This window comes from Staurois parvus, unplaced genomic scaffold (assembly GCF_062004578.1).
Source record: "Staurois parvus isolate SC_StPar_1 unplaced genomic scaffold, SC_StPar_1.0 ptg001095l, whole genome shotgun sequence".
Taxonomy (NCBI): Eukaryota; Metazoa; Chordata; class Amphibia; order Anura; family Ranidae; genus Staurois; species Staurois parvus.
This window is the reverse complement of record NW_028318891.1, coordinates 234,389-259,173: the sequence shown is the minus strand read 5'-3', so window position 1 is coordinate 259,173 and position 24,785 is coordinate 234,389. Positions and strand designations below refer to the sequence as shown.

The following is a 24,785-nucleotide window of genomic DNA, read 5'->3' as shown; positions in this document are numbered from 1 at the left end:
CCTCAAGCTGGGTAGTGTGGAAGACGCCCTCCGAAGGCACCGCTTTAATTGCAGATATATTCTCCTCTAGCAGTGGTCTTGTACGCCTCCGAAAGTGAGGATATGGAGCCTTCATTAACTGACCAATAATCAGGTTTTTATCAATTAGTTCCTTGACCTTAGAGTTTTGAATCCAGCCAGGAGCCAATCTCCAGCAACCCGGGTTCCACCGACCACCCACCCCCAGAACCAGTTCAAGAGGGGAATGAGCAGACAGGCCAGCCGGTAAGTAGCACACAAAGTCCACAAAGAGCAACACAGAGGATGATCCGAAAATCAGATCTTCATGTGAACCAGATCTGTGTGGGGTGGACAGATGTGAATATTTCGCCTCCGGATGTTTCCAGCACCAGACTTCAATGAGGCCAAATGTATCTGCCCAGCCCATCAGATCCTGAGAGGTCTTCCTATAAGGATTAGAGGTGTCTAGAGCCTCGTCCAAGATAGCATTAAAATCCCCTCCCATGATCCCCCTAGCAGGTAGGAAGGGGGCTAACCATTCCTAGATATAGTACAGAATATTTGAGTCAAAAGGAGGTGGGAGGTATACATTCACAAATGCCCATATAACAGCATAGAGTTCCACCAGCAAAATAGCATATCTACCCCCAGCATCAGCCATTACTTTTATATCCAGGTATGGCAGGGATTTATGTAAAAGAATGGCAACTCCCCTAGCATAAACAAGAGTAAGTAGCATGAAACCCTTGCTTGACCCAGGCCCTGCGGAGGGCTAGTATTTTTGAACCAGTGAGATAGGTCTCCTGTAGGAATAGGATATGTGGTTTTTGGGTCTGTAAATATTTAAACATTAAAGAACGCTTAATTTTGTCATTGAGACCCCTTATATTCCATTATATCAATTTAAGAGCCATATTGAAAATCATAAAGATTAATATAAGGAGAAAGAAAAATCGTCCCAGAAGGACTAGCACTCATCAGGTAGTGCGGAGAGTTATTGTGCCCTTGGATAAGCATATAGGGAATCCCCCCAGAAGTGTGTATTACCTGACCAACAACCAGGAGAGTGAGCAAAAAAAATACCATCAACTAGCTATCACAGTTTTATACCCAAACGTATTACAATCCGTGTCCACTTGGTGGACACTTCCACAGTGTGGATAATCTTCTTTGTAGTGGAGAAACAGGGGAAAATAACAGCATCACATCCACCTGGAGATGAAGCTCCCTCAAAGAGATAAACTTTGGGCCTATGTGCATGAATAATCCCAATATAAGGATGAAAACTTTAGCAGGCTGTTAGTCTCTAGTAACGTGTAGGATGCACAACCCCGCAGTTAGGCTACGTTCACACTAGCTTTGTCAGCAGGCGTCAGACAGGCGTTTGGGAAGCGTTTTTAACGCCTCTCAAATGCCTATGAAAATTCTGCACATGGCAGCACACAGTGCTGTTCACACTGAAACATTAGCTTCACGTCGTGGCAAAACTAACACCTCATGTGGAGTTAGGAGGAGTTGAAGCCTCCCATTGAAGTCTATGGTGCCGCTCCTCAAACTCCTGGTAGGTGTTTGTGGGGCGGTTGCGAGGCGTTTGCGGAGCGTTAATACCATTTAACTTCATTATAGGCATTTGTGTTGCGGTTTTAACGCTTGGCAAATGCCTATCAAACGCCTGGTTTATCAAACTTCCCAAACACCTGTCTAACGCCTGTCAAACGCTATAGGGGCGTTTGGCAAGAGTTCCAAATAAAGTCAAGTGTGAATGAGCCCTTAGGGAGCCGCTGGAACCCAAGATCCCACCCCGGGAAACCCATGATCAGCAGCCACTTGAGGTATGACGATGACAGGGAAAAAATACGATATGGGTCCACTGAGAGGAGAGGGATGGGATGGAGGAGGAGAGGGACATCAGAGCGTATCAGTCCACTTTCTAGTCCAGGAGAGGAATGAAGAAGAACTCAGGTAAAAGCAAAGATGATACATTGCAAATAATGATCATTCAACGTAGTTTGACCAACCAGTTGTCCGCAACTTCAGGGATGTCAAAGAATCGAACCGTACCCTCATGAGGGAACTGCAGTCGGCTGGGGTACATCATACTATAAGGGATGATCTTGTCGCTGAGTCTCTTCTGGATATCCGTGAAGGATTTTCGTTTCTTCTGCACTTCAGCTGAAAAGTCAGGGTAAAGGTGAACCATGGTATTATCATACGGTAAAGAAGGGTGTTTCCGGGCCTCACCAGGAACACGGTACCGCTCCCTGTAGTTCAGGAAGCGAAGCAGAAAGGGACGTGGGGGTGCACAGGGGTTCTCTTACCTGTAGGGACCCTGTGAGCCTGTTCAATCACATACATGGGCGATACTTCTTTCAATTGTAGGAGATCGTTAAAAAAGGTCTCCGCAAATTCAGCAGGTTGCACACCCTCCGCTCCCTTTGCAGGCCCAGTACTCAGACATTGTTGCTGCGGAGCCTATTCTCTGCATCATCCGCCTTGGCAAGCAGGTGCTCTGCCGTAGTTTGAAGGGTTTGCAGAAAATCAGTGTGCTACGTTATGATATCTTCCGTGGCAGAGATCCGATCCTCTGTGTCAGAGAGGCAGCCTCTAATCTTGTCGAAGTCGTTTTGGATGAGGCTACACTCTTCAGCCACTCAATCAATTCTGACCAGGAGGGAGGTTTTGGATTTCTCTATAGCCCCAAGTATGAGGCTAGTGTTGTCAGTATCTCCCTGTGGGAACCCTCCTGATCTGCCAACTCAGCGAGGAGCCAAGATGGCGTCCGCTTCGGTGACCTGAGGAGGCGGCTTGTTCTTCCCGGCTGGAGTACCGGATGCTTTCTGACGAGATGGCATCACGGATGAGCCCGATGGCTATGCTGAGTGTTTAGCGGCGTTCTTGTGGCAAACAGCCGCTACACAGCCCCACACAGGTATTCAGAATAGGTCAGGATGGCGGGAGCTTCTCAGGTTAGCTTCCGCTCAGCTCTACATCCGGTCATGCCCCCTCCCACTATATATGTTTTTAAGTAGAGGCCCAATAGAATAAAATGGGTGTTGTAATTTTTTTATGTTACATGATATTTGCACAGCAGTCTTTCAAATGCAGATATTTGGAGGAAAAAAAACACTTTAATGAATTTTAGTGAACACAAACACAATATAATACCCTTTTTTAGTAAAATAATATCTTAAACTGAGTAAATAGATACCAAATATGTCTCCCTTTTAAAATAGGCGACACTTTAAAAGCCTTTACGGGTTAGCAGATTAGAGTTATACAGGAGGTCTGGTACTAGAATGTTTGCTCTCACTCTGATGCTCATGGTATGGTGCGATTACCATTTACATATGCGTGCAAGATCAACGTGTGCATTTTGCCTTTGTGCACAAGCATGGGGGGGTGGGGGGAATCGCGTTAACACTTTTTATTTTCATAATTTTTTTTTTCATCCCTTATGATAGCATGGGCCATGACAGGTCCTCTTTATGGAGAGATCTGGGGTCTAAGAGACCCCAGATCTCTCCTCTGGCCTCCACAGCATCTCAACGAACCAAAATTGGTTTGATCAGATGCTTTAATAAGCCATTACAATTTGTTTACTTCAGACCGAAATTTGAAGTGATGAAATATTTGTTGCGTCTGGTTTTTGATGTCACACAGTGGGAGGAACAACATCCATTCCACTCACTGTGTTCCCAGAGGACAATTTTTCCGATCGCATCTTGACTGGGCTCCGCAGGTAAACATGGCAGCAGGAGGGGGACCCCCTTCCACCACCTGTAGAAGTGATCGAGAGGCTCTATAGCCACTTGAATTACTTCTACATAAAAGCCCATCGCCAGCTGAAAATTTTAATACCAGGATGATGGCTGTAGCTGCACATAGGCACTTAAACCTAAAGACATCATATGACATCCTATGGCCATAAAGTGGTTAAAGAAAACAAACTGTAACACATTGCACACCTTTGTGTTTTTTACATCTGGAATTTATTTGGATAATTTAAACTGAAACTGGCTTTAGTAGAATAGAAACATTATATTCAGATTCTCCATTTAAGTGTGGCAGCTTACTCTTTGTCCCTATGGTTCTTGTCTGAAGTGTTGCAGAACCTTCAGTGCATGCAAGCTGCTGACCCAGTGCTCATCACACTCTAAAACGGGTCTAAACAACGGGCCAGTTTGCTGTCCTTCAGATTTTAGGGGGGCGGACTGTGGCCATTGGGAGTAGAAAAGGTCCTGATGTCTGCGGGACTAAACCATGCCCCTTCTTTGGTGGCATTAGGAACAATGTCACCCCATTGTTGGTGCCATTGGGAGGAATCGTGCTCCATTATTGGTGTCATTGGGCCTGATTGTTGTGCCATTGTGAGGAATTGTGCCCCATAATTGATGTCATTGGGAGGATTTGTGCTCCCTCATTGGTGTCAGTGGAGGGAATTATGCCCCATTGGTGGTATCAGTGGCTAAAACAGTGCCCCAAGGGCCAGATAAAAGCAAGCATCCCGCTCCCAGGCCACAGTTTGGAGACCACTGCTCTAAAACATAACTGGCATAACCACTTAAAGTGTTACTAAACCCACAACAGTACAATCTGTCTGTATATGCAGTAAAGCATGCTTGTTATACTCAGTGTGGAACCTAAGGGGTTAATCCTCTGTATTGTGTAAAAAGGATGCTTGATCCTGGCTTATTTAATCCTCCCCTTCTACTGTCCCCAATCTATCTCCTGATGGAACAGAACCTTGGGGGCAATCTGCACATGCTCATTTTGGTGTGTATTGCTTAAGAGTTTTTTTTCTTGGGAGGGTGCATGTGATCAGCACAGGCCAATCAGCGCTGTCCAGATAGAGGGTCATGGGTCCTGCAGCCTCATAGGACAATCAGCGGAGAATGAAAACTCCTCCATTTGAGTTTTAACCAGTGCTCTGCTGGACACTGATAGAAGTCACAAGACTACTTTAACTGCTGATGAGAAAAGGTATTTAGCAGTTTATATTTACTAAAATAATTGCATTTTCATGTTGTGTGTACTGTGGGGGATCAGATATAGGAAATGCAGGGTCCTGGGTTTAGCAATACTTTAATCCTAATGATGTCCTATGGCTGTAAATTGATTAAAGAAAACATACTGTAAGACTTTGCACACCTTTATGTTTTGTTACATCTAGAATTTATTTGGATTTTTTAAACTGGAAGTTCAAGCTGGCTTTAATAAAACCTTATACAGTTGTGTTCAAAATAATAGCAGTGTGTTGAAAAAAGTGAATAAAGCTCAAAATCCTTCTAATAGCTTTTATTTCCATACAAATGCATTGTGAACACTACACATTCTATTCCAAATCAGAACATGAAGAAAAATATATCAAATTTGTGTTGTTCCTCTAAAAAAATGGAAGAAAAGTGAATATTAGACTGTTCAAAAAAATAACAGTGTTTGTATTCTTCTTTACAAACTCAAACATTCACTATATAAACTGAAAAATGTTTGAAGATTTTGCTTTCCTTTGAATCACTTAATGAATATTTGGTTGTAGTCGCACTGTTTCTGAGAACTGCTGTACATCTGTGTTGCATGGAGTCACCCAACTTCTGGCCCCTGTGATCAGGTATTCCAGCCCAGGATGATTGGACGACATTCCACAGTTCATCTCTATTTCTTGGTTTTGCCTCAGAAACTGCATTTTTGATGTCACCCCACAAGTTTTCTATTGGATTAAGATCCGGGGATTGGGCTGGTCACTCCATAACGTCAATCTTGTTGGTCTGGAACCAAGATGTTGCACGTTTACTGGTGTGTTTGGGATCGTTGTCTTGTGGGAACAGCCATTTCAAGGGCATTTCCTCTTCAGCATAAGGCAGCATGACCTCTTCAAGTATTCTGATGTATTCAAACTGATCCATGATCCCTGGTATGCGATAAATAGGCCCAACACCGTAGTATGACATAGGAGTCTTCTAATTGTAACAGTACTCACAGGGAACTGTACACCTTCTTTGATCTTCCTTGAGCTGATTGTTGGCTGAGTCCTTGCCATTTTGGCTATTCTTCTATCCATTCGAATGGTAGTTTTTTGCTTTCTTCCACGACTTTCAGGTTTTGGTTGCCATTTTAAAGCATTTGCAATCATTTTAGCTGAGCAGCCTATCATTTTCTGCACTTCTTTGTTTTCCCCTCTCTAATCAACTTTTTAATCAAGGTACGCTGTTCTTCTGAACAATGTCTGGAACGACCCATTTTCCTCAGAATTTCAGAGAGATGCACTGTAACCAGCATGTCCAACATTTGCTGCCTTCCTTCCTTAAATAAGGGCAATAATTGCCACCTGTTTTTCAAAGAATGAATGACCTCACTAATAGAACTCCACACTGCTATTATTTTGAACACGCCCCTTTCAATTAGTGATTCAATTACACAGAATCAGCAGCATGCATGTCATGACTGTTGGGTCTGTTGGATTTCTATTACTCTACTACACCTGCTAGTAAATTATTTGCCATGTAGAAATATCATTTCTACCAAAAACAGTGATTGATCCGGTTAGTGATGTCTGACTGCTATTATTTTGAACACAACTGTATATAGACTCTCCATTTGAGAGTGGCAACTTATTCTTTGTCCCTGTGGTTCTTATTTGAAGTGTTGTTGCAGAACCTTCAGTGCATGGAAGCTGCTTACCCAGTGCTCTTCACACCCTTAAATATTTAATTCCACACAAATTTCTGAACAATTTCTAATTGGGATCCAGGACCTTCACCTCTCCTTCTCTTTTACAACCTTCAGTGTGCTGCTCCCCCCCCCCTTTTTACTTACTTGAGCCCGATCTCAATCCAGTGATTTGCACAAGATCAGCTGCTCTCGTTGGCAGCGACAGCAGAGGTAGCCACTAGCTCCTGCTGCTGTCAGTCACAACCAGTGAGGAGGGAGCGGGGGGGGGGGGGGGGGGGGAGCCTTGCACTGTATGTCATTCACACAAAGAAGGTGGATCCGGAAACTGCCACATCTGTCAGAATACACTGATCAGCAGCTGTGGCCAGTTGGATTATTTTTGTTGATCAGGAACTGTAGCCAACGTGTCCCTTTTGACAGAAGTCAAATTAAAGCAGGAACAGCCACACACTAATCAAAACTCAGCTGTTCCCTGCTGAACTGGCCACATACATTTTTCCAAAGACTCCAGCCATCCGAGGTTTTCATGTTTGATAGTTTTTCTGGACATCACATGTTCCAGCTATAAATCTTTAATTCACCTGTAGATACACAAATGGTCCATATTAAAAGAGAAGAATGGGTTTTTATTTAAAAAAAAAAAACTAACCTAGGTTGGATGCAGCATCAATCCAATACTTCATCTGCCCCCATCGGTATCAGTTTCAGTTATTGGGAGCATTTTCATGAGTACTCTTAAAAATACTTGGTAATGGTGCATCTCCAGTACTTGGTTCACTTGTCCACTGTCGGTTCCTCTTCTGGATGATGTCACAACTGGTACTCTGTTCCTTGGCTGCTGTTGATTCCTGTCCCACAAAACATCGCATCTGGTACTCTGTTCCTTGGCTGCTGTTGATTCCTGTCCTACAAAACATCACATCTGGTACTCTGTTCCTTGGCTGCTGTTGGTTCCTGTCCCACAAAACATCACATCTAGTACTCTGTTCCCTGGTCACCGTTGGTTCCTCTTCTGGAAAACATCACATCCAACATTTCAATTTTTTGGCCGCTGTTGGTTCCTCTTCCGAAGAACACATCTATGTTCCTTGGTCACTGTCTCTTCTTCTCAGAGAAAATTTTACACCCAGTACATGGTTCCTTCTTCTGTGTACACTGGAAATGCAGATGTGTGGATGAGCAGATGTACACATTGAGTGCTGATTGTGATATTTCAAGGGAACAATTGTGTGTGTCTATCCTCCTCTGTACACAATACATTCCTTTTCTCAAGCCTCTCAGATGAAACGAAGTGCACAAATAAAGGAGACAACTGACAAACTATGTAATTATCACCAAGTATTCCAAGGTGTTGAAAAGCTACCGTGGCAGCCATGTCAAGAGGCTGTGAGCGGCCTATAACAGCACTTTTATTGTTGCTGAAGATAAAAGACACTTGTCATATGATGCCCTGGGCTCTGAGCCTGTCTTCATCACGTGTTACTGATTGCGTAGGGAAATTGCCTGTAATGCTTGATGTTGCCATGTCAAAAGCTGAAGCAAAAGATCAAGCGTCAGATGAGCGCCACGTGATATAAAATGTGTCCGTCAAAGTCATGAGCAAAGTGTTAATAGCATACAAACATTTCCAGAATGTAAAAAGTTGTGACCCCCCCCCCCCCCCCTTTAGGTTGACCTCAGAAACTTGGCATTGGGCAATATTTTTTCTCCCAGTTCTAAAAATGTGTGTCTCCGGTGGCAGAAAAGTGACAACCGTACCTCGAGACTTTTGTCAGCGAAGTACGTTTTTCAGCATTCCCCATTGTGCATTGTCTTATGTGGTATTGTTTCATGGCTTAGCCCAATAGTAATTCTGTTCTTGCTGCTCACGGTTCTTTGAAATTCCACAAAACAGCAGCCATGTTCTTTTAGCAGTCCCGACCTTGACATGCATTTTCAGGAGGGAAAAGGATGTAGGACTTATTGTGTGAACTCAATGTGATGTTTTTCTTCTTGGAACTAATTCAGCAAGCCGCTCCTTTTATCTGCAAAAGATCTTTGTTTAAATAAAGAAGCTAAAATGGATTGAATGAATGAAGATAAGATGCACATAAAGATTGTATGAAATAAAAATATTGTTAGGCACTGGACGGCAGAGCTGTGGATGGAGTGTATGTGTCAAATGTATTTGCCAAAATTTTGAGTTCTCAGATCTTAACCTCTTGCTGTTCACGTAACACATATGTGTGGTGGCTCACGCCCTGCACACATATACATGTTGGCCGAGGTGTCTGTGCTGGGAATGGGTGGCCAGGGGAAAGCGGAAAGGGTTACCTTTTTGTTATGTGTCCCAAAGCTCGGAGGCTTTGCAGAGCTTTGGGTGGGATAAAGCCTCCATTCCTAGCTCCACATCCTACCTGGTAGCCAGACGTTATTATTAGTCCTAGCTGTGCATAGACCTTAAGTCTACACACCCCTGTAAAAATTCCAGGTTTTTGTGATGTGAAAAAAAATAGATCAAGATACCGTATATACTCGAGTATAAGCCGACCCGAATATAAGCCGAGGTACCTAATTTTACCACAAGAAACTGGGAAAAACTATTGACTCGAGTATAAGCCGAGGGTGGGAAATGAGGCACCCCATTATTGGTGTCAGTGGAATAATGCCCCATCTTTGGTGTCAGTGGGAGGAATAGTGCCCCATCATTGGTATCAGTGGGAGGAATAGTGCCCCATCATTGGTATCAGTGGGAGGAATAGTGCCCCATCATTGGTGTCAGTGGGAGGAATAGTGTCCCATCATTGGTGTCAGTGGGAGGAATAGTGTCCCAACATTGGTGTCAGTGGGAGGAAGAGTATCCCATCATTGGTGTCAGTGGGGGGGTGGAGGAATAGTGCCCCATCGTTGGTGTCAGTGGGGGGGAGGAAAAGTGCCCCATCGTTGGTGTCGGGGGGGGGGGGGAATAGTGCTCCATGATTGGTGTCAGTGGGGGGTGGAATAGTGCCCCATCATTGGTGTCAGTGGGGGGGGGGGGAATAGTGCCCAATCGTTGGTGGCAGTGGGGGGGAGGAAAAGTGTCCCATCGTTGGTGTCAGTGGGAGGAATAATGCCCCATCATTGGTATCAGTGACACCAATGATGGGGCACTGTTCCTCCCACTGACACTTGCTGACCCCTGTTCCAGTATGGTGCTGCTGCAGCCAGCATATGTGGTTGCAGCAGCACCTAAGCACGGCACACTTACCTGCATCTCCTTCACTCGATTTTCGCGGGGCCGCTCAGCTCCGCCTCCTCGCCGGTGATTGGCTGCCTGTGTGCCTTTCCTGAGCTACAGTTCTGGCAGCCAATCACCGGTGAGAAGGCGGAGCCGAGCAGCCGCGCGAATATCCAGTGGACGAACCGAATGAAGGAGCAGCCGCGCTTCCTGGACCGGATCAACGTGGGACCGGAGCCAGGTAAGAGACAGCAGCCCCCTGCCCACCCCTGTACTTAGTTTCCCTTCTGTTCTGTCCCCCTGCTAGACATCTGCAGACGTTGACTCGAGTATAAGCCGAGGGGGCCGTTTTTCAGCACAAAAAATGTGCTGAAAAACTCGGCTTATACTCGAGTATATACGGTAAATCACTTTTGACTTTTTTCCACCTTTTAGAAAAAATACAAATAAACCTTTTTATTTTTTGACAGCTTTCAGTCCTTTTGGGTATGAGTCTATCAGCATGGCACATCTTGCCTTGGGAATGTTTGCCCACTCTTCCTTGCAAAAGCGTTCCAAATCTGTCAGTGAGGACATCTCCTGTGCACATCTCTCTCCAGGTCACCCCACAGATTTTCAATTGGATTCAGGTTCAGGCTCTGGTTGGGCCATTCCAGACCTTTCATCTTCTTCTGGTGAAGCCATTCTTTTGTTGAATTTGGAGGTATGCTTTGGGTCGATTTCATACCGCAGGCAAATCCTATTACCCAACGTGTGGAACATGCAGTTCCGTGAACAGGCAGGTTTTTTTTTCAAGCAAGCAGCTAGGTTTACTTTTATATGGTGCGATCTTTCATGTAAGTTTGCAGTGCAATTATCAGAGGTAGTTGTCCAGCGGTTTAAATGCAATTCAGATCTGTCTTTTAGCCACTTCTATGCATATCTGTCTTCTAGCCACTTCTGTGCAAAACCAGCTATGAATGGTATCCTGTGTGAACAGGTGTCTCAGAAATGCCACTACACTCTATGCTGTGCAAGTTTGGAACACATCGCTCCAAACTCGCACAAGACCTTTTTTTAAACGGATCAAAATCGCTCGTCATAGATGTGAATATTATTCATAGTAAATAATGTGTTTTCAGATCCCATGCGAATGTATGTCTTTGGAACCGCATCTGATCTGCATCAGTTTGAGCCGGGACTAAGGCTCCATTCACACCGGGGTGCTTTAGAATTGTGGCAGAATCGCTGCGACTCTGTCTGCTTTACTCAAAATGCACTACAATCGCAAAACTCGGGTTCAAGTGCCATTATTTTCAGTGGCACCTAAAACGCAGTGCTGTTTTGCTGCAATATGTTGTGTGGCATATCGCATCGCATGACGTTTTTGCCCAAAAAAGTAGTAGGAGCTTCTTCTGGGTGACAAGCTTCATGCGATGTGATTTGCCACAACTGCTATGCGGCAATCGTGGCAAAATTGCACCATGTTTTAGGTGGCATTACAAATAGCACCTGATCCTACGTTTTGTGATTGTAGTGAGTTTTCAGATCACGGGCAGAAATGGATCGGACACTGGAGCTTGATTTGGCTGCTCAGCATACGCTTGTACTGAGCACCCAAGTGCTTCCCTGTGCCTGGGGAACCTGAAGTAAAAAGGTTTTTTTGTTTTCTTTTTTTTTCCCCCCTCAATGGGGTCGGCGCCTCATTTACTCGCTCAGCAGCCGCACTTCTGCTCGGCATTAGGAGAGCTCGACACTCCCCTTTCCTGATGAGCACCCAATCGGTGCTCATCACACTGCAAGGTCTCTCCCCTCCCTCCTGGTCCCCGGGTGCGGTGCTGGAGACAGGCTAGGAGGTGAGTAGGAGAAAAACAGCGAAATATTAAAACCTTATTTCAATACGGTTTAGTTAAAAAAAATATATATATTTTTATCAGGAAAAATAGACTGGGACCCTGATTTAGTCCCCGGTACATTTTCCAGCCCTCTGGATGATATCTGGACCAGTTGCTGCATGATGTGTTGTACTTGTAGTGTTCACATTCCATACTTACTGGGGGTTTATGGGAATGCAGCACTGGAATCCTATGTCTGATTCCCAGTGAGGCTGTCAGGGCTCACTCACACATGAGGTTTGGCTTTTATCGACCCCCCCCCACCTCTACTATCTGCAGAGGTAGCATCTGAGGTGTACACATGCTGCGGCCGCAATGCTTTGCTTCAGGGAAGGAATTCTACTCCCTCTCGTTTTCCACGAATGTAATGCTTGTCAACTGCGACCCTTTCAAGTTACACAATGCATGTGGTTGTGGTGTGCTAGTGCGCCTCCTTACCCCGTCAGACTGTCAGATGCTCTCTGAAGAGCGATCAGCGCTAGTGTGAATGACTACTTAAAGTCTGTGTTCTACGTTGTTGCTTTCCTCCAGGTGCTCCCGTTTTTTACCCTCAAACCAAAAGCGTGCTGTGAAATTCATAAAGTGTGTCCTGAATATTCATTAGATATCAGTTTCCCAGTAGTCTGATAAATGGTGCTACTCAGGGCTCTTTTTCTCAGAGAATAGGTGCAAGTACTCCCCCTCCTAAGTCACCCCTTGTCTCTGCCCACTACCCACCTCATTGCCCCTTTTAGGGAATACAGAACCATTCATTATGTGGTGCTAAGTAGTTTGTAAGGATTATTGTTAATAATAACAAGAAAAGCAGTAAAATAGATCCCCTGCAGCCAGCAACAATAGACCCTTCCAAGCAACAATAGATCCCCCAGCAACAATAGATTCACCCCAACAACAATATACCCCTGCCAGCAACAATAGATCCCTCAGCAGCCAGCATCAATAGACCCTCCAACACACCCCACCACCCCTTGTCATTACATATACTGTATTCAGTGCTGGAGGTGCCAGGACTGCGTTCCTGCTGAAAAAACCCTGGTGCTACTTGAGTCAGATTCATTTACAGATTTGGCTTTTTGTTTCTGCACTTTTTTGTGTCATACCAATAAAAAATAAAAGAAATAAACATGAGAATGCCTAAACATTTGTAATTGCAACTATTTTCTGGGTGAAGTGGTGCATTATCTGACAGAAATGCAGGGGTGCCAATATTTTTGGCCATGACTGTATGTTAGTAAGATAGATAGATAGATATAAATATATTGCAGAATCGTCTGTCAGAATGTTGTCTTGCATACAGTACTTACACACGTGGCACAATTTACTCCAATGTGGAAGATGTCTTATTTACCTCCACTTTTCCTATCACTGACATGGCTGTATTTCCTTATAATTTTGTTGCAGCAATAGGGACAGACTGCCAAAGTGTCCTAAATAAGAACTACATAAATTTTTCGCACATGGCGGTCCTAACAATGAAAATGTCACCCAAGTTTCTTAAATTCGGCACAAGGCTTCGGACTACTTCCACACCGCCAGAAATGTTTCTCACATGCCTTATTGTATTGCCTCCATTCAGGTTAAGTTCACACTCCTGCAGTTCACTATGCAGCTTCATTGCTTGTGCAGCTTATTCATTTGAATGGGCTATTGTATCCAGTGAAACACAGCAAAAAGGTCCCTGCACCTTTTCAGAACATGCAGCTGCAGGGAAATTGCACAGTGCGGTTTCCAGTGTGTGGGGAAGCCACTATGATTAACGGCACCCTCATGCTTTTCCTGAACTGCAGTGCGTTTTTTCTGTGTGGGTGGTTGCTGCTGCGGGAACAGGTGTGGTCCCGCAGCAGCAACCACCCGCACAAGTGTGAACCGAGCCTAACCTACATCAGACTTTTGAGTAAATCCGCTCTAGTGTGCATGCATATGTGTTTGTGTGACTGTGGTGAGTGCATTAGAGTGTAAGCTCTTTTGGTGCTAAAGCTGATGATTTCCACAGGAAAGACAAAAAGCCAGCATATGGTTCAGTTCACATGTTTTGAGTGGGGAGGCACTTTTTATTACAAAACAGCTGATGTAAAATGAGAGTTTGGTCACAATCACAAATCAACTAGTAAAAGATGTTGAGCATTGAGCACATTAGGAGGTTTGAGATAAAGATGAGTTTGAGGGGAGATTTTTTTTTTCCCCTGACACACACCTGACGTGCTGTCCAGGAATCGCGTTGATAAATACTGCCAATGGTCTGACACACTGGTGGCTAGATATGGCTTCTGGTAGTGGACAACACAGTGAACTCAAATGCATTTTCAATAGGTTCAAAAGGAAATACTGTGTCTGAAGAGGAGTACTCTTAGCTGAGGTCTCTTATTGTAGAGATACATGGCGGACACTGCTGAGTGACTTTGGTCATATGTCATCACAAATCAAGATCGGGAAACCACCGCTGCTCTTTGCACCATTCTGGCCAACCGTGCATATAAGACCATCTGATAACCGCACTCCGCTGTGAATGTTCACTGTATTGTGGTGGAATCCATACTTTTCACTGGAGTCCATAGATCTGTATGATCAGACTGTTGGCTCTACAGCCTCAATAATATTTAAAACAATTATGTTTTGTATAGATGTGGGAACCATGACATACATACCTGTGACCCTTCTTAGACACTATCATAACTGGTATTGTAAAGCTGAAATGTCAATATTTCCAGAATATTGGGGGATGGTGGGGTCTCCTAAAAAGTAACTGGAAGATGTTTCCTGAGATCTCACAGTGTTTTCTTTCCCTGCAGTCTCTCATATGGTTATTGAGGAGGTCGGCTTCATGCAGAACAATCTGGAGATCGAGAAGTCATGTCGGGAGAGTGCCGAGGCCCTGGCCTCAAAGGTAAGTGATCAGATATGCTAGGGAATAGAGAAGAGGGTGGGGCATCTTGGAGGCACTTTGAGGTTTGTGGTGGAACAATGTGTGTCCATCTGTCCATGTATATACAGTGGACTCCAATCAAGGTGTAGAAGCATTTCAGCAATAATCAAGAGAAATAGGAGGCACCTGAGTTAAATTTTAAGTGTTGTTGCCACTGTGATATTTCAGTTTTTCCTTTTTCATAAATTTGCAAACATTTCTAAAATTCTGTCTTCACTTTGTCATTATGGGGTACTGCCTTTAGGCAAATGGAAAAAAAAGAAATTTTAAACAACTGTAGTATCAGGCTGTAATATAACAAAATTGAAAAATGTGAAGGGGGTCTAAATACTTCATGAATGCACTGTATACTGTACGTGTATCATATACAGTATCTGTGTGTAGGTGTCATCCTATGTCTAGAGTTAGCCTGTGTGAGTTACAAGCCTTGTTTAGAGCACACATAGGTCTATGGTGTTATTTACAGTATATTATATATAATATAAATATCTATACTACATAATATGGAATCTGACTAAAGCATCCATACATCAACCATTTTTTATACTAGTGGTAATAATAAAATATAGAAGTGTGGACTAATAAAGCGGAACTTACTATGCTGAGTAACATCAGGTTTGAGTATTGATGGGGATGTTCATAATAAATAAGGTTTCCCCTTGGTCCCTATCAGCCCTCTTGTCAGACTCAGAGAAAGGTGTAATGGTTTTATTATAGAGGTATGTTGAGACCAATGTACAGTTAGGTCCATATATATTTGGACACAGGCACAATTTTAGATTTCAGGTATTTTCCAAAACATATTCAAGCTATAGTTATATAATGGATATAGGCTGAAATTGCACACTCTCAGGTTTAATTTGAGGGTATGTACATCCAAATTGGAGGAAGGGTTTAGGAATTACAGCTCTTAAGAGTAGCCATCCCTCCTTTTTTAAGGGACCAAAAGTAATTGGTTAATTGAACCAAAAGCTGTTTCATGGCCAGGTGTGGGCTACTCCTTTATTTCTTCATCAATTAAGCAGGTAAAAGGTCTGGAGTTGATTTTAAGTGTGGCATTTGCATTTGGAATCTTATGCTGTGAACCTACAGTGGATATAAAAAGTCTATACACCCCTGTTAAAATATCATGTTTTTGTGATGTAAAAAAATGAGACAAAGATAAATACATTCAGAACTTTTTCCACCTTTTTAATGTGACCTATAAACTGTACAACCCAATTGAAAAACAAACTGAAATCTTTTAGGAGGGGGAAGTAAACATAAAAAACTAAAATAATGTGGTTGCATAAGTGTGCACACCCTCTTATAACTGTACCTGTGTTCAGAATTAAGCAATCACATTCAAAATCATGTTACATAGGAGTCAGTACACGCCTGCCATCATTTAAAGTGCCTCTGATTAACCCCAAAGAAAGTTCAGCTGTTCCAGTAGGTCTTTCCTGACATTTTCTTAGTTGCATCCTACAGCAAAAGCCATGGTCCTCAGAGAGCTTCCAAAGCATCAGAGGGATCTCATTGTTAAAAGGTATCAGTCAGGAGAAGGGTACAAAAGAATTTCCAAGGCATTAGATATACCATGGAACACAGTGAAGACAGTCATCATCAAGTGGAGAAAATATGGCACAACAGTGACATTACCAAGAACTGGACCTCTCTCCAAAATGGATGAAAAGACGAGAAGAAAACTGGTCTGGGAGGCTGCCAAGAGGCCTACAGCAACATTAAAGGAGCTGCAGGAATATCTGGCAAGTACTAGCTGTGTGGTACATGTAACACCAATCTCCCATATTCTTCTTATGCCTGGGCTATGGGGTAGAGTGGAAAGCCGGGAGCCTTTTCTTACAAAGAAAAACACCCAAGCCCGGCTAAATTTTGCAAAAACCCATCTGAAGTCTCCCAAAAGCATGTAGGAAAATGTGTTATGGTCTGATGAAACCAAGGTTGAACTTTTTGGACATAATTGCAAAAGATATGTTTGGCGCAAAAACAACACTGTACATCACCAAAAGAGCACCATACCCACAGTGAAGCATGGTGGTGGCAGCATCATGCTTTGGGGCTATTTTTCTTCAGCTGGAACTGGGGCCTTAGTCAAGGTAGAGGGAATTATGAACAGTTCCAAATACCAGTCAATATTGGCACAAAACCTTCAGGCTTCTGCTAGAAAGCTGAACATGAAGAGGAACTTAATTTTTCAGCATGACAGTGACCCAAAGCATACATCCAAATCAACAAAGGAATGCCTTCATTAGAAGCAGATTAAAGTTTTGGAATGGCCCAGCCAGAGCCCAGACCTTAATCCGATCGAAAATCTGTGGGGTGATCTGAAGAGGACTGTGCACAGGAGATGCTCTCGTAATCTGACAGATTTGGAGTGTTTTTGCAAGGAAGAGTGGATAATATTGCCATTTCAAGATGTGCCATGCTGATAGACTCATACCAAAAAAGACTGAGTAATACAATCAAAAGGTGCTCCCACAAAGTATTAGTTTAAGGGTGTGCACACTTATGCAACCATATTATTTTAGTTTTTTATTTTTACTTCCCTCCACCTAAAAGATTTCAATTTGTTGTTCAATTGAGCTGTACAGTTTATAGGTCAAATTAAAGGTGGAAAAAGTTCTGAAATTATTTATCTTTGTCTCAATTTTTTACATCACAGAAGCCTGACATTTTAACAGGGGTGTGTAGACTTTTATTATCCACTGTACATCATGCGTTCAAAGGAACTGTCCATGCAAGTGAAACAGGCCATTGTAAGGCTTCAAAAACAAAACAAATCTATCACAGAGATAGCAGCAACATTAGGATTGGCCAAATCAAAAGTTTGGTACATTCTGAGGAAAGAAGAACGCACTGGTGAGCTCAGGAACATAAAAAGGCAACAACGTCCACGGGAGACAACAGTGGTGGATGATCGCACGATCCTCTCTTTGGTAAAGAAAAACCCATTCAGAACATCCAGACAAGTGAAGGACACTCTCCAGGAGGTGGGAGTATCATTGTCAAAGTCTACAATCAAGAGAAGATTTCATGAGCGTAAATACAGAAAGTTCACCACAAGGTGCAAACCATTCATAAGCCTGAAGAATAGAAAAGCCAGATTAGCCTTTGCCAGAAACATCTAAAAAAGCCAGACCAGTTCTGGAAAAGCATTCTTTGGACGGATGAAACTAAGATTAATCTGTACCAGAATGACGGGGAAAAAAAAGTGTGGAGAAGGCTTGGAAGAGCTCATGATCCAAAGCACACAACGTCATCTGTAAAACATGGTGGAGGCAGTATGATGGCATGGGCATGCATGGCTTCCAGTGGCACTGGGTCATTGGTTTTTATTGATGATGTGACAGAAGACAGAAGCAGCCAAATTAATTCTGTAGTGTTTAGCAATATACTGTCAGCCCAGATTCAGCCAAATGCAACAAAGTTGATTGGATGGCGCTTCACAGTACAGATGGACAATGATCCAAAACACACAGCAAAAGCAACCCAGGAGCTTTTGAAGGAAAAGAAGTGGAATATTATTTCTTCTCTTGCTGAAGGTAAAACTAAAGACAGAAAGACCTAAAAGCAAAGAACTGAAGACAGCTGCAATTAGAGCCTAGCAAAACATCGGAAAGGAGGAAACCCAGTCCTTGGCAATGTCCATGGGTTCCAGACTTCAGGCATTCATTGCCAGTAAAGGATTATCAACAAAATATTAAAAATGAACATTTTATTTATGATTATATTCATTTGTCCAATTACTTTTGGTCCCTTAAAAAAGGGAGGATGGCTACTCTTAAGAGCTGTAATTCCTAAACCCTTCCTCCAATTTGGATGTACATACCCTCAAATTAAACTCGAGAGTGTGCACTTTCAGCTCATATCCATTATATAACTATAGCTTGAATATGTTTTGGTAAATACCTGATAAAACCAAAAATTGTACCTGTGTCCAAATACATATGGACCTAACTGTATAATGAAGACCTTTGGTGTAGAGTAATTAAAGTATATGTTGAACCCTCACCTTGTAAGGCAACCAATTCAGTTTAAAATATAAATGCAAATAAAATGTTTGCGTGTTACAATATAAATACCTTTTTGACATTATAACTTCTTTTTTAACTCTAATCTCTGTTCTCAGCTGCACAAGGGGCATGGAGAGGTGGGGAGTGCAAAAACAGCAGGACACTGATCTTCCCAGTGAATGGCTGTGCAGGGGGTGTGTGTGTGTGTGTGGGGGGGGGGGTGTCAGCACAAGTCTTATAGGAGGACAGGCAAGGCTGTTCTGGGAACAGAACAGCTAAAAAACTGATGTCATGTGTTGTCATCCCTAGTGTTGTCAATTTGAAATAGGAAAGCAGGGAGACTGGCAGGATCATTTTAGATATTTAACTCAAAGGAAGCAATACAAAGAGAACTTCTTAACAAATGTGCATGGTACAACAGACACATATCATGAATATGAAATATTGGCTTAACATATTTAATACAGCCTTTTCCAGTCTTCTTTCTTTAATTTGGGCATATAATTTAGATGGAAATCGTTCAGATACAGCATTGCCTTCTTATAACAGGAGGTATTACATGTCCTTACTTCCAGTTCACATTACATTCGTTTGTGTGGTTTTTTTCTGCGTCATAGTTCACATCAATGCTTGCAGTTCCAGTGTGTTTCTGTTGCAGAAAAAAAGTAGAACAGGCTGCATTTTTCCTGCACAGAACTGTACTGGAACTTGGTAAAATGCACAAAAATGCACTGAAATGCACATGTCCCTATTTCAGTTGAACAAAAAGAGAGGGAAAAAATGAAGCGGAAAGCATAAATAAATGCCAAAAACGCTTAAAAAATGCGCATGCAGAAACGCAGTTGGGTTTCTGTAGTGTGAACCGACCCTAAAAGACGGGGCCAGTCTCTTTTTATGGGTAAGTGGACATGCAAATCATTACCTTTTGGCACATTTTAGCCAGACCTGTTGGTGTATAGCACTTACATAACCATCACTTTACAAAACCAGTATTGCCAACTTGCATACAGCTGTTTTAAATCTTCTCAGCCCTTTACTGGCTCTATGGCTTTGCTGGCTTGGGCTTGTGAGTCCAGGGAAAAAATATAGGCTAAGAAGCCTGAATCAGCTGTATACAAGTTAATACTGAACAAAGTAAACTCACAGCACTCAATCCAGCTGATACATAGAGACTGTGAGAAAGATTTAAGCTGCATCTAAAGCTTCTGTAAGGCGTTACAGTATATTGACAACTATACGATGGAAGCTGGGACTCAGCTGCAGGACTGTATAAATCACTTTATTGAAGACAAGGTGATAAATCCAAGTACTGCAACTCAAATCTTTCAGCTGAAAGAGGCCTTAAGTCCGGGCTAATACTATCTCACCCCCCCCCCCCTTTTAAGCCTCATACCAAATATCCTGCAAAGGAAAGATGTGTATACTTACCTAATCTAAGACAGGCCATAGACAATGCGATTTTCTTTCCTGCAGCCCATGGTTGCAGGAAAGAAAATCGCTCGATTCCCCCATCAACACAGTCAGTGTTGAGGGGGGGAATCCCTTCAGCTTAGCTATTGTGTTCTCCCAAAGGTGGGGGGGGGGGGGAAATGTGCCTACTGGGAGAATACCATGATTATTGCTAGTGGCTATAGCCACCGGCAGTAATCACATGTAAGAATTTGACATGCTTGTTGTGCCCAAGTCATTCAACAATGGAATTGGGTACAATCAGCCTGCCCATAGATGGTTGAAATCTGTGCCAGTTCTTGCTGAACCAGCCAAGATTCGAACCATCTATGACTGCCTTAAGGATGTTTCGGAGAGACTAGTGACAGCGGCTGCAGTGCTGCTTTGTCACCCATACACTTACAATGGGGCATACGTTGTCTGCTGTCCCTCCTCTCCCCAGAAGCTGCCATTGGGATCCAGTCACTTGACCAGACTGGAGTGCCTTTAGATTAGGTAAGTATAAACATCTTTCCTTTACAGCAGCCTTTTTCAACGTTTTCAACACAGAGGAACCTTTGAAATAACGTTCCAGTCTCAGGGAACCCCTACCAAAAATGACTATCTCTGCATCTCATGATACATTAGTGTGATGGTCAGTGGGAAGAATGCTCCTTACCCTTGTGGTCATTGGGAAGAATTACCACCTTACAGATAACTAGAAAGATCAATGGTGTCAGTGGGAACTTAAATGAGCGGTAGAAATTGCTCATTGCTCAAGGACCCCTAGGGTTCCATGGAATCCTGGTTGAGAAACCCTGCTTTACAGGATAGTTAGTATAATAGGGGTGGGAACAGGTTTAAGATGGTATTAGCCCGGACTCCTACTTTAATCATGAATACGATGAATGCCTGTTTTGGCTGAAACGCGTTAGTGGCGTTGCACTACATGGATTTAGTACCTTGTCTACAATAAAGTGATATATACAGTCCCGTGGTTGAGTGCATTTCATCATATAGTATACAAGTCAGACTTTGTAAGATACAGTTGCAAGAAAAAGTATGTGAACCTCTTGGGATACGTGGAGTTTTGCATGAATTGGGCATAAAATTTGCTCTGAACTTCATCTAAGTCACAACAATAGAAGAACACAGTATGCTGAACATAATACTACACAAACATTAGATGTTGCCATGGTTTAATTGCACGTAACATGTAAACATTCACAGTGCAGGGAGGAAAAGGTATGTGAGGCCCTAGCTTAATGACTTCTCCCAGAGCTAATTGGAGCCAGGAGTGAGCCAACCTTGACTCCAATCAGTGTGATGATATTGGATGTGTTGCTGACAGCTGTCCTGCCCTTAAAAAACACACACCTGTTTTGGGTTTACTGGTTTCAAGAATCACTGTCTGATGTGAACCATGCCTCGCAGAAAAGAGCTCTCAGAAGACCTACGATCAAGAATTGTTGACTTGCATGAAGCTGAAAAGGGTTACAAAAGTATCTCCAAAAGCCTTGATGTTCATGTGTCCACGGTAAGACAGACTGTCTACAAATGGAGAAAGTTTAGCACTGTTGCTACTCTCCCTAGGCGTGGTCGTCCTGTAAAAATGACTGCAAGAGCACAGCGCAGAATGCTGCATGAGGTAAAGAAGAATCCCAGAGTGTCAGCTAAAGACCTACAGAAATCTCTGGCACATGCTAACATTTTTGTTGTTGACACATCTACAATAAGGAAAACATTAAATAAGAATGGAGTACATGGGAGGACACCACGGAGGAAGCCATTGCTGTCCAAAAAGAATATTGCAGCACATTTGAAGTTTGCAAAAGAGCACCTGGATGTTCCACAGCACTACTGGCAAAATATACTGTGGACAGATGAAACCAAGATTGAGTTGTTTGGCTACAATCACCTCAAGTTGTTTGGGAAGAACACACAACACTACGTGTGGAGAAAAAAAGGCACAGCACACCAACATCAAAACCTCATCCCTACTGTAAAACATGGCGGAGGGAGCATCATGGTTTGGGGCTGCTTTGCTGCCTCAGGGCCTGGACGGATTGTTGTCATTGATGGGAAAATGAATTCCAGAGTTTATCAAGACATTTTGCAGGAAAACGTACGACCATCTGTCCGCCAACTGAAGCTCCGCAGAGGATGGGTGATGCAACAGGACAATGACCCAAAGCATACAAGTAATTCAACAAAACAATGGCTGCAACAACACAGAATACGCCTTCTGGAGTGGCCCAGTCAGAGTCCTGACCTCAACCCGATTGAAATGCTGTGGCATGACCTTAAGAGAGCGATTCACACCAGACATCCCAAGAATATTGCTACACTGAAACAGTTTTGTGAAGAGGAGTGGTCCAAAATGACTCCAGATCGTTGTGCAGGTCTGATCTGCAACTACAGGAAATGTTTGGTTGAGGTTATTGCTGCCAAAGGAGGGTCAACCAGTTATTAAGTCCAAAGGTTCACATACTTTTTCCTCCCTGCACTGTGCATGTTTACATGTTATGTGCAAATAAACCATGGCAACATCTAATGTTTGTGTAGTATTATGTTCAGCAGACTGTGTTCTTCTATTGTTGTGACTTAGATGACGTTCAGAGCACATTTTATGCCCAATTCATGCAAAACTCCACATAATCCCAAGGGGTTCACATACTTTTTCTTGCAACTGTAATGGCTAAATCTGTGCTATGCACCAGCGGCTCTGGATACACAGATGGCTAAAAGGGGCAAAAGAATGATTTGCATGACTCCACCCACTTACCCATAAGCAGAGACTGAGTGCCTTGTTTTTGGGTTTTGCTCTGGGAGTGAGGACATTTAAATACCTTCTGTTGTAAGGCAGTGCTGTATCTCTCAGTACTTTAGAGTTGTGCCTTTTTGGTCCCCTATTCCTATTCTGCCACCAAACCATTACCTTGAGGGTGCTTGAGCTACTGCTCCTGTTACAAATCTGTAATACCATGTAAATGTGTCATCTGACCTAGAGTCATTTTGTTTTAGAAAGCCCTAATCGGTAGGAATGTGTGTCAAGGCTAGTAGGTTTATGTTGTGTTTTAGTACTTTTGTACTATTGTGCAGTTTGACTTTGCCTCTCTATGTATTGTCATGTGTCTTTTATCCTTGTCATAAACAATATAAAAATGTTTGATATTTGTTGTAATGTTGGAATTTTTATGGCATCTTTAACCGCATGCCGCCCAGCCACTGTACATATAGGGCGGCACTCACAGGCAAAACCACGTTTTGTAAACAAATAGGGGGCCCGCGCCCGCCCGCCCTATTTGTCCTGTGGATCACCGCAGCAGATGTCAGTTGCCGGGTCACAGCCGCTCATTAGCGGCTATGTCCCGGCGATCGGCGGTAAACGGTGACAGAGAGCACAGCTGCAGTAGCTGTGCTGTCTGTCACCTCTCTGTCAGCTCGAGGATGAGCTGATCGAGAAAGAATAGTTTCACTTTCTCGATCAGCCTTGTCCCGCCCAGCACACACCCCCGCCCCCTAGTAAAACACTCCCCCCTTACTCCTATAACCCTTCCCTGCTAAATAAAGTTAACCCCTTCCTCCCCATTGCAATTAGTACAGTGTCAGTTTTTTTTTTTTTTGCACTGATCACTGTATTAGTGTTTTTGGGGATGTCAGTGACCCCAAGTCAGTACCCCCCAATGTCAGAATGTCCGCCGCAGTCCCGCCATAAGTCGCTGGTCGCTGCCATAAGTCCCTGATCGCCGCCATAATTCGCTGATCGCCGCCATTATTAGTATAAAAAAAACCCTAAAAATCCCAGTATCTTTCCCGCCATTTGTAAATGCTATAACTTTCACGTAAACCAATTAATTTACACGTATTGGGTTTTTTTTTTTAGCAAAGACGTGTCGCAGAATGCATTTTGGCAGAAATTTATGACTAAATTTGATTTTTGCTTTTTTTTTTACTGGACATGTTTTATAGCAAAAAGTCCAAAATATTGTTTTTTTTCCCTCAAAATTGTCAGACTTTTTTTTTATAGCGCAAAAAATAAAAACCGCACAGGCAATCAAATACCACCAATTTGTGGGGGGAAAAAGGATGTAAATTTCATTTATGTACCGTATTGCATGACCGCGCAATTGTCCGTTAAACTAGCGCAGCGCTGTATAGCAGAAAAATGGCGTAAATTGCAGTATTTATACCATAGATTGTAGACGCTATAACTTCCACACAAAGCAATCAATATACACTCATTATGATTTTTTTTACCAAAAACATGTAGCAGAATACATTTTGGCCTAAATTTATAACCAACTTTGAGTTTACTATATATTTTTTATAGCTGAAAATAAAAAATATTGTTTTTCTTCAAAATTTTTGGCGTTTTTTTGTTTATAGCGTTAAAAATAAAAAACGCACAGGTGATCAAATTACACCGAAAGAAAGCTCTATTTGTGTGAAAAAAAGGACGTAAATTTCGTTTGGGTGCAGCGTTGCATGACCGCACAATTATCAGTTGAATTAGTGCAGCGCCAAGTAGCAAAAAGAGGCCTGGTCATTAAGGGGGGTAAATCCTCTGGAGGGCAAGTGGTTAAAGTCCCATTTTTATCCAATTTTATTCATTCTTCACATTTGATTTGCAGTTGCCTTTTTCTACTCTTTCCTTGACGTATTGTTGCCATACAATG

General features: G+C 42.9%; 1 protein-coding gene across 5 annotated transcripts in view; it reads left to right on the top strand.

Moving 5' to 3' along the window:
* Positions 1-24,785, top strand: part of SHTN1 (shootin 1) — a 146,115-nt gene that overhangs the window by 54,699 nt on the left and 66,631 nt on the right. For all 5 annotated transcript variants that reach the window (XR_016307678.1, XM_089658791.1, XM_089658789.1 and 2 more), the window contains exon 4: positions 14,529-14,623. Coding sequence is in view for 4 of the 5 variants with exons in the window: in XM_089658791.1 (XP_089514917.1) it covers positions 14,529-14,623 (95 nt within the window). In the remaining variant the exon portion in view is untranslated. The remainder of the gene's footprint in view (positions 1-14,528; positions 14,624-24,785) is intronic.